Here is a 15569-nt window from a genome sequence, read left to right as displayed (position 1 = left end):
TCCTTTATACATATCTGTGGCCGGCCCAAAGAGGGCAATTTTAATGTATTAAAAAAATACATTTTACAAATAGTCAATGTGTGTCTATTTATGTTTTTGAAACATGGAATATACCCAGTAATATTTGTAAGATATAATATAAAATAGCGCGTCTCGTTTTGAATCACTACGGGGCAGAGCTTGTCCCCTGATTGGGTAATACTCTGTGCAATCGATGGTTTGATTGGCCGTGAACCTGAAACGAACCAATCGCAGTCAGAGGAGGGCGGGTATCTTTGAAGATTTGTTCCTCCCAACGGTGGAACAAGCGCTCTGACGATCAGTCGTAATACAAGGTGATGTTATATAATATGATACAATATAATATATATGTATCAAAATAATTGAATTATCTGAATAGTTCATGTAATAAAACCTGTCTTGAGTCCCTCTGATGTCTGAAGGACTCATCTTCATGTCAACCAGCTGCCCCCTAGCGGCCCTTCTCCATCATCATCATCATCAGCATTCTGAGGCTGAGAGCTGGACCTATTATTTAGTCCACCCTTATGCATAAATGAATATTAGAAAAAATGTCCCTGCTTCATAAATCAGGTCTCCAGGCCTTCATCGTAGCTAAATGTTGGATGTGAAGATCATCAGAGATGTGGAGGTGGAGGCCAGGCCTTCTGGACATAACGTCTGCAGGCATCATGGATTAACAGGCCGACTCTCTGATGAGCTGCTGCTGAGAGACAAGCCCCGGGGGTCAAAGGTCTCACCCGGAGGAAGTGGCAGTGATGGGGAGACACCATGGCCTGGTGATCCCTGGATGTGTCCATGTTTGTATCCTTAGGGTTGAAATGCACTCATTATAAGTCGCTTTGGATAAAAGCGTCAGTTAAATAACATATAATGTAATGTTATAATGTAATGTAATGTCCACTTTAAATGAGATCTATCTAACAGCCTGTCAGGGTTCATGTGTTTTGACATCTTCATATTCTATGTTCATGTGGGGTCCAGGGCCAGGCTCATTAATAAATACATGCAGACTTGAGTCCCTTTGAGCCTAAATAACTACATTACCCAGAAACCTCTTCTCTCGGCGCATGCGTGGTTCCATCTTGACGACGTGAATTGTAATGTTTTCGGTAGCAACCGTGTTCCGAAAAAATAAAGGTAAGACATTATCCAAAATGAAATTTTAAGAGCCTTTAAACTAAATGCATGATACGAAGACATGAACATCACAATTATGACACCATAACGTTCACCTAGTTTGCCTTCTTACTGAGCTGACGTTAGCTAAATGAGCTAACGAAGCTAATGTAAACTCGCTGCGAGTTTTGAGATTCGACTTTGTTTCAATAGTTCCGTTGAACAGAACAATAAACACTACACATCAGATTGTATTAACGCAAAAACAACTTTACAGACGTAACGGCAGGAACGTTAATTGTCTGCTCAAATCACGTCGGAGACTGCGCTTCAAATCTGGCGTCTTTTTAGCTGCGTGACCGGAGAAGCGTCATTTCATCCTCCCGATGATGGCCAGAAGAACCCAGAAGAACCTTGAAGAACCCTGAGATGCTGTGGCTCCTGTGACTGGGATTCTTTTAGAAGCAGCTCTTGTTGCTGCGGTGTGTTGACGGGCTGCAGCAGGATCTGTAGGACATAATTAATAATTAACGTTTAATTAAAGGCTCCTAGTTTGTCACTAGAATACAAATATCCATTTGCGCTGCATGGAATCATTTTAACTGAATTCACTAGAGGAGATAGTCTCATATCTGTCTTCTTTGTCAGTGTGATGTTAGTTCAAATGTTCTAAATGTACCAATGAAGTCTGGCGTGATGTTTTTTCACAGCTAACTGTGTGAGACGTGAGACATGTCCACCTTCCATGATGAGACAGCAGCTGATGTTCCCGTCAGAGATGTCACAGTGAACCTGTCCCGCCCCGCACCAGGTCTCCATGTGGTTTCACCATGTCATTCATTTAGGAAACTGATCACTGGAGCTGTGTCTTACAAACTGTGTGTGTGTGTGTGTGTGTGTGTGTGTGTGTGTGTGTGTGATTAATGGGGACAGAATGGTCGGCGGTGGACAAACAGGACATCTCTCGTGTCTCTAGAGAGGAGCTGGAGGACCGATTCCTACGACTCTACGAGGAGACCCTGCTCCTCAAACAGCATGTTCACAAGCAAGAGGACAAGATTAGGAAGTGAGACACAAAGACGCACACAGACACACACAGACAGAAGCCCTCACGCACTCTCACACTCGGCCCCCCAGCAGGAGACCTCAGTGAGTCTCTGGGGGGGTCATGGTTCAGACGGAACACTGAGATTGGGCCTTTACTTCTCTTTTTAAGCCTCACCTCTTCCTCTTCCCACCCCCCAGGCTGGGCACCAAGCTGATGAGGCTGGTGAAGGACCGTGGTCGTATGGAGCAGCTGGCGGCGGGGGGCGGTCCGCCAGCCTCCAGACTTCGTGACGTGGAGATGGAGGAGATGATGGAGGAGCTCCAGGAGAAGTTGCGGAGTGTCGAGGCGGAGAAGGAGGTGCTGAAGCAGCGCCTTCTGGTGGCCAAGCAGCAGCTCATCACCTCCCACAGCAGGAGGTCGTCTCCGTACCGCCAGGTCCAGTCCCGAGTGAACTCCGGGCTGAAGAGGCTGAGGGACAACGTCCCCTCTCCTCGTCAGGCTCTGCCCACAAGTAGGTTCTGACCCCCTCCAGGTCATTCCCTCCATTCAGACGATCCACGGGTAGAAACCGGGTTTGTCCCCTCAGGTACCCGTAGTTCAGAGGGAGTCAGCCACCCCCCCCCGGGCCTCTTACCTCGGTTTGGACACAGCCTCCTGGAGGAGGCGCGAGCAGAACTCCGTCACCTGTGAGTTTAATGAACAACCAAAGCAGCCACTCCATGTTCTTTAGTTCTTTAGTCTGTTAACATTCCCTGTGGGAACCAGGGAGAACGTGGTGGAGCACCAGAGGATCCAAATGGAGGAGATGGAGGTGGCGTCAGAGCAGCTGAGGGAGGAGCTGAGGAGGAAGGAGGCAGAGTTTGAGGAGAGACTCTTGCAGTTCCGAGAGCAGCAGACCTCCAAACTGAGGTACCGTGTTGTTCTGTGGTTCCCCCAGAAAACCACTTTCTCCCACGGTCCCTGAACACGTCACGAGTGCACAAAAAGAAAAAGCAAATAGAGAAATAGAGGAAATAGGACTGGAAGTGCACAGAAACAGACACATTCTAGTCATCAGGGTTCTGTTTTTAAAGGAACAGGACATTTATTCTGACAACCCAAACCAGAGAGAAAAACAGCTCGAAAGAAAGTTGATCAATGTTTCATTCCTTGAAGAAAGAACTTTTGTTTTAATGTTGGTAGGAATTGTTCCTGGTCTTGGGGTCATGTTCTAGTGAGTCTTCTGCTCTGTGTGTGGAGTAATCGGGCGTAGCCGGGCGTTGTTGAGGTGTTTCTTCTGCAACCTGAAGAGGACCACGGCACAGAAGAGCACTTCAGCCCGGAGGAGACAGCTGACGCTGGAGGAGTTGGCGTCGGGATCTGTGGTTTCTACCTGGACTTTTTCAAACACTTGGGGAATGGACTTGTGCTGGACTTGGGGGGTTCTGTTGGGGAGTTTGAGAACAGGATGTCTTCTGGTCTCCTGTCAGCGAGCGCTGCTTCCCCTGCTGCTGAAGAAAGGAGACCTGGAGGCCGGTGGCTCTCCTCTGCACTGACTAAGTTGGCCACAGTGGAACATTCAGACCAAACGTATTTGACCATAAAGGACAACCTTTTTATTTCATTAGAGACACTTCGGTGTTGTGTCTTTGGATCAGGAGAGAGCCCTTGACAGCGTGGACCACTCCCACCTGTTTTCTGCACTTTGGAAGTTTGGTTTTGTGTCTTGGGTTGGATTGTTGTACAGTGGTGCACAGTGTGTGGTGAAGACAGGAGGAGGGCCACTTTCAGCAGGTCACTGTCTTCCTCTGCTTCTCCTCTCAGGACTCACGTCAGTGGGAACATGGTGATGATCAAACTCCAGAAGCAGCTGATGGAGCGAACCAACAGGGTGACGGAGCTGGAGGGACGGTTTCTACAGCTGCAGGAGGTACACACCGATGACATCACACATGTGTGATGTAAGGTAGAGGGGGAGGAGGCAGATGAGGAGGGGGAAGAAGAGGCGGGCCTTCAGGACCTGGACTAGCTCCACACTGACAACATCCTGCATCCCGTTTTGGGGAGTCAGCCAAACACCAGTTGTGCAGAAAATTTACCAAAGTGTGTGATGTTTTTTCTGTATTTTGGCCCAAAAATAAACAAAATCAGCGAGAACACCTCTGTGATTTCCATGGAACCACCTTTTTAAAAGTTCATAAAAGGAGAGGAAGAGGGTGAAAGAGAGGGAAATACGACAGGAGCAGGTGAGAGCGAGAAGAGAAGGTGAGGACACAAAGAAACGGGAGGAGAAAGGGGAGGAGGGGAGAGTAAGGGGGGAGGACGAAGGAGGGAAGAGGGGAAGGGGAGGAATGAACTGAGAGGAGGAGGGAGACCCTCTAGAAGAACCTTTTGCTTCACGCTGTGTTCCAGAGTCAGAGGAACCTGAAGCTCGTTCACAGCAGCGCCATGCTGAAGGTGGAGGAGCTGTCGGCTCAACTGAAGACTGAGAGGTTGAGGAGCTCTGAGCTAGAGACAAGGCTGCAGAGCTCCTCCATATCAAGGATGAAGATGGAGGAGGTGAGGACCACAGAGGTTCTGTTGGACTCTGTGAGCCATGGCAGCTTCATGTGAAAAGGTTTCTTGTCTGGTGTAGCTGCAAGAGAGGATGAACGAGGCGGAGCAGGAAAGGGACTTGTTGAAGGACAATAACGAGCAGCTGCTCAACAGGTGAGGAAGTCTCTGAACCTTTTCACTTGCTTCGTGGAGAACCTTCTCACGTTTTTTTCTTCCAGAGCCATGGCCGTGTCCCTGCAGCAGAAAGGTCAGACTCAAGAGCAGCAGCTGAAGCTCCAGGTTGCCCAGCTGGAAGCGACGCTAAAGGCTGACCTCATCGACAAGAACGAGATCCTGCATAAGTTCGAGGCCGAGAGAGGTGAAGGAGAACATTAATTCATCTCAGGATTTGAATGTTTTCAAGAGGATGGACTCATTGTTACTCATTTCAGACGCAAACCAGAAGCTGATAGAAGACAATAAGAAACTTCATCTCCAGTTTCTGGAACAGAAGCAGCAGCTGGAGGAAGTAAACCAGCGCCTAGGCATCTACAGCAGGGTGAGAGGAAGAGATGTTAGGAGTAATGATGATAATAAAGTCAGTGTGTCTTACTGGTGTTGTGCTTGTTGAAGGAGAAGGAGTACGACGAGGCTGAACTCACCGAGGCTCTCCTGCTCATCAAGGTCACTGGTATAAAACCTCTCAACCCTTACTTCTGACCCCTAGCCTCACAACCATTTCATTTAGTTTAGTCCCAAATTACAAATTGATCTCAGAGGGCTTTACACATGCAGTCTGTACACACCCAACATCCTCCGTCTGAACCCCTCACATGGCAACATCTCCATGCACAAACCCTCTGAACCACCTCTAATCTAGATCCATCTCAACCCAAGAACCCTCTGAACCACCTCTAATCTAGATCCATCTCAACCCAAGAACCTTCTGAACCACCTCTAATCTAGATCCATCTCAACCCAAGAACCCTCTGAACCACCTCTAATCTAGATCCATCTCAACCCAAGAACCCTCTGAACCACCTCTAATCTAGATCCATCTCAACCCAAGAACCCTCTGAACCACCTCTAATCTAGATCCATCTCAACCCAAGAACCTTCTGAACCACCTCTAATCTAGATCCATCTCAACCCAAGAACCCTCTGAACCACCTCTAATCTAGATCCATCTCAACCCAAGAACCCTCTGAACCACCTCTAATCTAGATCCATCTCAACCCAAAAACCCTCTGAACCACCTCTAATCTAGATCCATCTCAACCCAAGAACCCTCTGAACCACCTCTAATCTAGATCCATCTCAACCCAAGAACCCCCTGAACCACCTCTAATCTAGATCCATCTCAACCCAAGAACCCTCTGAACCACCTCTAATCTAGATCCATCTCAACCCAAAAACCCTCTGAACCACCTCTAATCTAGATCCATCTCAACCCAAGAACCCTCTGAACCACCTCTAATCTAGATCCATCTCAACCCAAGAACCCCCTGAACCACCTCTAATCTAGATCCATCTCAACCCAAGAACCCTCTGAACCACCTCTAATCTAGATCCATCTCAACCCAAGAACCCTCTGAACCACCTCTAATCTAGATCCATCTCAACCCAAGAACCCTCTGAACCACCTCTAATCTAGATCCATCTCAACCCAAGAACCTTCTGAACCACCTCTAATCTAGATCCATCTCAACCCAAGAACCTTCTGAACCACCTCTAATCTAGATCCATCTCAACCCAAGAACCTTCTGAACCACCTCTGAACCCAGAGGCATATTTTCCATTAATTGTTGAACTAGAATCTGTTGAAAACGTTTGATACTGGTTCCCACTGGACACCCAGAGGTCTAAACGGGGTGTCTTCACAGAAGCGTAGGTCTCAGCGGAGTGGACATCTGAGCTTCCTGAAGGAGGATGAGAAGGCAGAGGAAGGAGGAGGAGGAGGAGGAGGAGGAGTTGGCCTGGGTGCAGAGGGTGACGTGCGAGAGTTGCGGGCCATTCACGCCGAGACCATCCAGGAACTAGAGAAGACCAGGAACCTCCTCAGCATGGAGGGCAAGATCAGCAAGGGCTACAAGGTGAAGCTCAGACCAGCACACATCACATCGTAGCTTTCAGTACTAATACAATAATAATACTTTGACTAGATGCTGGTGGTTCCTTCGTTGTCTTGTCCATGAAATCGTTTTACTTCACCAGTAGATTTGCGATGCCCTGTCAGCCTTTTAGGACCTTCTACTAAGTTCTCCACTGGTCACCTCATGGTCAATCACTATGTTTAAGTTTATCAAATATTCAGCTTCTTACTCATATTGTGAAAAAAGGCCCATCTGTTCATTTCTGTACATATTTCTATATGTGTAATGGATGCACATGCTGGTGTGTGTGTGCATCCTTTGTGAAGCTGCTAGTGACCCTGTTGTCTCTGAGGAGGCGGAGCTTGAGGCGGTGTTGAAAAAGATGGAGGCCGACAGAGTGACGTGGGAGCAGAAGCTTGAGCAGCAGGTCTCTCTACTGGACTCCAGGACCGCTAAGATCCAAAGACTGGAAGGTATTAATTGATAAGCCTCTTAGTTATGGAGGATGTCCTGTTTGATTCCAGCTAGAGCCCAAAGCAGCTCTACTGGGAGCAATACCTGAAGGCCCGGATGGGAGAGCCAAAAAAGACATGCTCCCAGCAGCACTGAAGGGTGTAACTATCAGATGCTTCCAGCCGGATCCCCCTGCCTACGATATATGGATCCAAAAATATTGGACATCTATCAAATGGACTGAATAACATCTTCACTAAGGCTTTACAAAACGATGGGGTCTTGTCACAGCATTATTAACACAACGAGGTGTGTCTGGACTGTGACCCTCTCTCCTACATGTGTGGCACCTACAGTACTTCACTCAGTGGACCTCTACTATTTATTCATCGCTTGATTTTATTTCTATTTCATTTATCCTATTTCTTAATTTTTGTATCCCCTTTTCTCTTGGAGTGATGTTTAGTGCATCGTACACTGAATCTCACGTGTACCGACTGAAAGAAGCACAAAGAACGTAATGCATCTTTTCATGTCAAATAGAAAGTGAGTTTGGACACATTTTCTCAAGGAATCGAATGAGTAAACGTGTCGAAACCTTCGGGTGGAACTGCATATCAATAATTGAATGTGATTGATTGTCGTTGCTTTTGAACTGAAGTCACAAACGACCATTAAAGTGTTTCCTCCTCTTTAGCTCAGCTCCAAGTCCTGTCCTACGGCACCACACCCTCTGTCTTCAAACAGGACGTCCCAGATGAAGATGGGTTTGAGGAGGAACCTCTCCACCTGGAAGGAGGAGAGAACCTGGTGGAGCTCAAGGTGGTCAGCGCCTCCATCTCGCCGTCTGCCCTGCGGCTCCTGGGGGACGCCGAGCTCTCCACCTTCTGCACCTACTCCTTCTACTCCTTCGAGCTGCACTCCACCCCAGTGGCCAGGGGCCGGGCGCCGCGGTACGGCTTCACGTCCCGGTACCCAGTGACGGTGGACCAGGAGCTGCTGGACTACCTGCTGCGGGGCTCAGTGGTTGTGGAGCTGCAACAGGCCCTGGGACTGGACTGGAGGATGCTGGCGGGGGGGCGCATACGCCTGCAGGCCCTGCTGGAGCAAGAGGGGGGGGTCCGGGGCAGCGTGCCGCTTGTTGGTAAGTGACCACGGACATGGGACATGGGACTCAGACACACCTGTCCAGGTGCTTCTACCTGTCCTGGTTTGTCTTCATCCCTGGTCTACCTGTCCAGGTGTGTCTGACGAGGCTCGCTCCTTTGGCTCTGTGGACTACTGGATGAAGCTGAAGGTTCCGCTGACGGAGACCCTCCGTCTGCACAGAGAGAAGCTGAAGGAGAAGGACGACCTCAGCAACACTCTGAACCAGGACGCACAGGTACCACAGCTCCTCCTCCCTCCTCCTCTTGTCTCTTCATGGACCTGTTACTCCTTTCCTCCTCCTCATAAGCCTGTAGTTCTACCTGCTCCTGCTCTTTGTCTACTCATGAACTCTTTGTCCTCCTGTACCTCCTCTACCTAACTCATAAAGCTCTGGTTTCTTCTCTTCTTCCTCCTCCTGTAGTCTCCTCCTGTTCCTCCCCTGCAGCTCCCGCCTGGCTGGAACCAGCTCCTCCTCACAATCCATGGCTGCAGAGACCTGAGGACGTCCGGGGCCTCTGTGTCCCTGCCGAGCCCCTTTGTGGTCTACAAGTTCTATGACTTTGGGGACCACCCGACCGCCACCGCCTTTCACTGTGCCTCCCCCCAATTCCAGGACCTGAGGTCCTACCCCGTCGCCATGGACACGGAGCTGGACCGGTACCTGAGGTCGGAGGCCCTGCTCCTCTACGTGTTCGACCAGGAGGAGGAGCGTATGGACGCCTACCTGGGGAGGGCCCGGGTGCCTCTGCTGCCTCTGTCCCGGGACCAGGGGATCTCTGGTGAGGGTCATTGTCTGGTCTCCATGACAACGGAGAATTAGGAGACAGTAACAGTGTTGGTAAATCGATGAATCAGGTTTAAGAAGCTGAACTGTGAAGTCACGGTTTGATATTCATCTCTGATTAACTGGGAAGGAGCTGAATTAGTGATGTGCATTAATAAAACGTGGATTATTGTAGAAGGAGAGAGTGAGAGTGAAAGAGGAGCTTGGTGTGTCCTAAGAAGTCCTCCAGCAGTCCAGACCTAGAGCAGCTCAGTCTGGACCAGCCAGGTCCAAAGAGGAACGTCTTTAATGAGCTGACTGTGTGATATCAGTATCTCTGTGAAAGTGGAAGCTGGTTCCACTAAAGAGGAGCTTGATAACTGAAGGCTCCAACCCTACTTTTATAAACTCCAAGAAGCACAAGTAACCAGCATCTATGGAACCAGCTGCCCTGTAGGACAATGCAGTGTTACAAGCTCCTCCCCATCTGTCCCTTCATCATCCTCCTTTTCTTCCTCCCACTCTCCATCTCGACTCTATATGGATTATAATTAAAGATAAGAATGGATTTCATAACAGTGGAAGAATCTCCTATATTCTCCTCCTGTATTAATAATGATAATAAAGTATTTTCCTCTCAGGACTTTTCCAGCTCACTGATCCCTCCGGACTCAACGCCGGCCTCATCCAAGTGACGCTGGAGTGGACGTCCACCTACCAGGAGAGGGAGGAGGAGAGGGAGGAGGAGGTGGGGAGTGGGCACCCTGAGGCATTGGGGTCAAAGGTCAGCAGAGCACCTCTTTCTTTTAATTATTCAGTTATTGCTCATGTATAGTTTCACAGGACACATATTCAAACATGAATGGCAGTAAATAAGATGAAATAAACGCATGTATCTGATCTGTTGTGTCTCATCAGGCCGCTCGGCCAAAACTAGTGAGAGACAAAAAGGTCTCATTCAGAGATGCGTCTGCTCCAGAGGACCAGGTGAGGATATCAGGTGCACCATGGGGCCCAAACACTAAACTGGACTTTTCCTCTTCATTTAACATTGATGTTTTATAAAGAGACGTCAGCTGTTTCTGTGTCTTCTGCTCCTCTTCAGGAGGAGGACATGAGAGACACTGCACCAGCTGCTATGAAGGTACATAAAAGACTTCTTGCATTTTAACCAGACTGCAGTACATAAAGTACATAAAGGTAGTTAAAGTAGTCATAGTATTGACTTAAGGTTATTTTACAACAAAGTCACCTTTATAAAGGCATAAATATTCACTGGCAATGAAATGCTTAATATTAATGAGATAAATGAGCAGCTGTGTTTGCTTAAACAAAGAGGTAAAAATTAGGTTTCACTTTTGTTTGTATGCTGACAGATGTTTTGTGTGTGTGTGCGTGTGTGTGTGTGTGTGTGTGTGTGTTACCAGAAAGGCCGATGCCCTGCCCCCTAAATAAAGATAAATGTGTTTTTCTCAGCTAAATAAAACCCGACTATTCTTTAACGTAGTTGTTAATGTTGTTAATGTTGTATTTTATCTGTGGGTAAACCTTCTGAATGTTACAATCGCCCCTCTTAGAAGGAAGAAGATCTCTGTTCCTGCTGCATTTGATCAGGAACATTGTGGAGACTGAATGTGATGGATTCCTGTGTTTTGGGTTTTGCAGCCTGTGTTTGCTCCTCCTCCCAACACCACAGAGGAGGAGGAGGAGGAGGAGGAGGAAGAGTCTCACTTCTCTGAAGGTCAGCTGGTGGTGGCCGGCTCTCCTTCTGACGCCTCTGAGGTCTCTGAGGACATGGTGGAAGGTGAGGAAGAGTTGATGGAATCGGCCACATGAGGAAGTGATAAACAATGAATGTTGTTGTTTACCAAAGCTCCTCGTAAATATCCAACGCTTCTGCCAACGATCTTTAGAGCGCCCTTCATAAATGTTAACGACGACCCTATGAGAAAAAGCTCCTTGACTGGATTGTGTTCTTTGCCCCCCCCCCCCCCCCCCCCCCCAGATGTGGACGAGTCGTCCCGGTCGGACAGCGATGACATCATCGTTCATGGGCGGGCGGCAGAGAGGAAGGTCAGTGGAGCTCTTGTTTACCTCCTCGGATCGTTATGTTGTTAACGAGCAGCTCCGGGGGGGCCTTTGTGTTTGTTTGGCTTCAATCTGGATTCTGCCTCCAAGCAGAAGGTTTGTTTCTGAGTAAGAAAGAATTCTACTTTATCTGTCTCCATTAATCATTCAACGGTTCTTCAGATGTTTTTATCTTCTGTCCAGACTTCGGATTTGCACTAAATTGGAGACAGGAAGCTGCAGCAGAATAATTGTTAGATCTGTTAACCCACTCATGTCTGCTCAGAGAGGTATTGATCGTATCAGGTGCACCGTGGATTAGGATGATAATTTAATTGAATTAATCTTGTATTGCCCCAAATCACAAATTAGTCTCAGAGGGCTTTGCAGTCTCTACACATCCTGTGTCCTCCTTCCATCACATCTGCACAGGAAAATCTCCCCCAAAAATGAAAAAAACCTTCAATGGGGACAAAAACGAAAGAAACATTTAGGGAGAACGTTGGAGGAAGATTTCACTCCTGGGATGGACGGACTGTGATGAGTCTGTGCGGCAGAATCACTTCAGGGACAACCACCATCAGTTATAACCACCATCAGTTATAACCACCATCAGTTATAACCAACATCAGTTATAACCAACATCAGTTATAACCACCATCAGTTATAACCACCATCAGTTATAACCACCATCAGATGTAACCACCATCAGTTATAACCACCATCAGTTATAACCACCATCAGTTATAACCACCATCAGTTATAACCACCATCAGATGTAACCACCATCAGTTATAACCACCATCAGTTATAACCACCATCAGCTATAACCACCATCAGTTATAACCACCATCAGATGTAACCACCATCAGTTATAACCACCATCAGTTATAACCACCATCAGTTATAACCACCATCAGATGTAACCACCATCAGTTATAACCACCATCAGTTATAACCACCATCAGCTATAACCACCATCAGTTATAACCACCATCAGATGTAACCACCATCAGATGTAACCACCATCAGTTATAACCACCATCAGTTATAACCACCATCAGTTATAACCACCATCAGTTATAACCACCATCAGATGTAACCACCATCAGTTATAACCACCATCAGTTATAACCACCATCAGTTATAACCACCATCAGGTAGAACCACCATCAGTTATAACCACCATCAGTTATAACCAACATCAGTTATAACCAACATCAGGTAGAACCACCATCAGTTATAACCACCATCAGTTATAACCACCATCAGTTATAACCACCATCAGTTATAACCACCATCAGATGTAACCACCATCAGTTATAACCAACATCAGTTATAACCAACATCAGTTATAACCACCATCAGTTATAACCACCATCAGGTAGAACCACCATCAGTTATAACCACCATCAGTTATAACCAACATCAGTTATAACCAACATCAGTTATAACCACCATCAGTTATAACCACCATCAGTTGTAACCACCATCAGATGTAACCACCATCAGTTATAACCACCATCAGTTATAACCAACATCAGTTATAACCAACATCAGTTATAACCACCATCAGTTATAACCAACATCAGTTATAACCACCATCAGTTATAACCACCATCAGATAGAACCACCATCAGATGTAATCACCATCAGTTATAACCACCATCAGTTATAACCAACATCAGTTATAACCAACATCAGTTATAACCAACATCAGTTATAACCACCATCAGATGGAACTACCATGCACAGATAATAAAGAATTGTAGTTATCTAACCGTGAAGTAACAAATGCATGAACCCATTTTCTCTCTAGCCAGGAAGTGGGTGATTTTTAATAAATTACGTAGATGAAAACAATGCATTTCTTTCAAGACAAATGAGAGTTAAAGGACACATCCTTGTGGAAGAGAAGATTCTTCATGGTGCTGCAATGACGATAATCATCAGACATCTTGATCCAAACTCTCCTCCAGCCATTGCAGCGAGTCCGGCTGGAGGTTGTGTCTCTGACCTTGAGACCAGAGTCACGGGTGTCCCTGGATGGCAGCGTGGTGCGTCTGTTTGTGGAGTACTCGCTGCTGGATCTGCCCACCGAGGAAACACCCCTGTCTCTGCCCAAACCCCCCCACGGCAAGAGCATCAACTTCAACTACAGCAAAGGTCAGAGGGCTTCATGCAACGCTTCTCCTCCCCCTCTGTTCATCACACAAACCTCAGGGTACTACTTTACACCTCAGGGTACTACTTTAAACCTCAGGGTACTACTTTACACCTCAGGGTACTACTTTACACCTCAGGGTACTACTTTACACCTCAGGGTACTACTTTACACCTCAGGGTACTACTTTAAACCTCAGGGTACTACTTTACACCTCATGGTACTACTCTAAACCTCAGGGTACTACCCTACACCTCAGGGTACTACTTTAAACCTCAGGGTACTACTTTACACCTCAGGGTACTACTTTACACCTCAGGGTACTACTTTAAACCTCAGGGTACTACTTTACACCTCAGGGTACTACTTTAAACCTCAGGGTACTACTTTACACCTCAGGGTACTACTTTAAACCTCAGGGTACTACTTTACACCTCAGGGTACTACTTTACACCTCAGGGTACTACTTTACACCCCAGGGTACTACTTTACACCCCAGGGTACTACTTTAAACCTCAGGGTACTACTTTACACCTCAGGGTACTACTTTACACCTCAGGGTACTACTTTAAACCTCAGGGTACTACTTTACACCTCAGGGTACTACTTTACACCTCAGGGTACTACTTTACACCTGAGGGTACTACTTTACACCTCGGGGTACTACTTTAAACCTCAGGGTACTACTTTACACCTCAGGGTACTACTTTAAACCTCAGGGTACTACTTTAAACCTCAGGGTACTACTTTACACCTCAGGGTACTACTTTAAACCTCAGGGTACTACTTTAAACCTCAGGGTACTACTATAAACCTCAGGCTACTACTTTACACCTCAGGCTACTACTTTACACCTCAGGGTACTACTTTACACCTGAGGGTACTACTTTACACCTCGGGGTACTACTTTAAACCTCAGGGTACTACTTTACACCTCAGGGTACTACTTTAAACCTCAGGGTACTACTTTACACCTCAGGGTACTACTTTACACCTCAGGGTACTACTTTAAACCTCAAGGTACTGAATATAATTTTGATATCACTTTTTTACTTTAGAAGGAGATAAACCCCAATAATCTGCCCTCTTCCTGTTGACCTCTGACCTCGTGCTGTGGCTTCTTAGTGATTCCTGTGGACTCTGAGAACAACGGGGCGCGGCGCCGCCTGCTGAGACGAGTCCTGCAGGGAGGACATCCTCACATGGAGAGGTGGGGGGGTCACTTGAAGCTCACACACATGAATAATTCATTTGTGTGCGTTGACTTTGTTGTTGTTGGGGGGCAGAATTCGGTTCACGGTGGTCAGCGAGCCTCCAGAGGAGGAGGAGCAGGAGAGGGAGTGTGAGGACGTCGGGGCGGCCTTCATCCGTATCCCCGACATCCTGGAGAGACAACAGGACATGGTGGACACCAGCCTGGAGGGTCAGCGCACACACACAACCCACACACACACAACTCCTCCTGTTGGTCCTCAGTGTCTCTCTGTCCTGCAGTGGTGGACGTGGAGGACAGCAGTCAGGTGGTCGGCAGTCTGACTGTGACCGTAGAGGGACTGGAGGCTCTGCAGGCCATCATGGAGGACCAGGACCTGGACCTGGACCAAGAGCCAACCCCGGTCTCCTCTCTGCTTCCATCATCATGACCATTGACCCAGAAGCAGTGCAACCACCAGAACTTCATACCTTCATGTGGTCCAGCATCAGGAGACAAACAATAAATGATCTAGATTCACTTTGGCCTGAAATATCTCACCAACAGATGGATGCGTTGTGACCTGCGTTCATGTTCTCCAGAGGATGGACTTGTTTCACATTGAAATGAGACGTTTATTACACAAATAAAATGCTACATTTGAGCAAACTTTTATGTGTGTAAATGTCTGAAGATGATGTGAAATAGTTTAAATGTACTGTAGTTATTTAATGGAGCCTCAATTCATTCATAAATATGTGACATGTCGTGACAGTTTTCCTAAAATATTTTTTATCTGTTTAACATTGTTTTCTAATAAAGGTTTTTCCCGTAAATAATCAGTTTCATTATTGTTGTGACGGCATCATCAACATTTTTGCTCTTATACCTTCATCGTCATTGATGACTCTTTAATGATGAATTCAGATTAAAAAGGATTTGGATCTGGTTCTGGTTCCAGTCTGGTGTCTTTATCTGGTCTGCAG

General features: G+C 47.0%; 1 protein-coding gene across 3 annotated transcripts; it reads left to right on the top strand.

The window, feature by feature from the left end:
• Positions 1–1094: 1094 nt before the first annotated feature.
• Positions 1095–15419, top strand: rpgrip1l (RPGRIP1 like). 3 transcript variants are annotated; one of them, XM_037451552.2, is made up of 27 exons: positions 1095–1161; positions 1492–1622; positions 1851–1951; positions 2074–2206; positions 2386–2699; positions 2775–2874; positions 2954–3097; positions 3992–4097; positions 4580–4726; positions 4803–4876; positions 4942–5081; positions 5155–5261; positions 5336–5386; positions 6586–6795; positions 7151–7268; positions 7946–8392; positions 8490–8632; positions 8819–9176; positions 9802–9944; positions 10079–10147; positions 10266–10304; positions 10826–10964; positions 11166–11233; positions 13207–13393; positions 14517–14601; positions 14678–14814; positions 14886–15419. In XM_037451552.2, exons 3-27 carry the CDS (start codon positions 1873–1875, stop codon positions 15032–15034), a joined length of 3687 nt encoding a protein of 1228 aa, XP_037307449.2. In that variant the 5' UTR covers positions 1095–1161; positions 1492–1622; positions 1851–1872; the 3' UTR covers positions 15035–15419. The 3 variants fall into 3 exon arrangements, with proteins under 3 accessions (XP_037307449.2, XP_037307448.2, XP_037307451.2); XM_037451551.2 differs by having other exon boundaries at positions 7148–7268; XM_037451554.2 differs by lacking the exon at positions 5336–5386 and having other exon boundaries at positions 7148–7268.
• Positions 15420–15569: the final 150 nt, after the last annotated feature.

Source organism: Pungitius pungitius, chromosome 6 (genome assembly GCF_949316345.1).
Source record: "Pungitius pungitius chromosome 6, fPunPun2.1, whole genome shotgun sequence".
Lineage (NCBI taxonomy): Eukaryota > Metazoa > Chordata > Actinopteri > Perciformes > Gasterosteidae > Pungitius > Pungitius pungitius.
The sequence above is the reverse complement of the archived record's forward strand: the minus strand, read 5'-3'. Positions and strand labels throughout refer to the sequence as shown.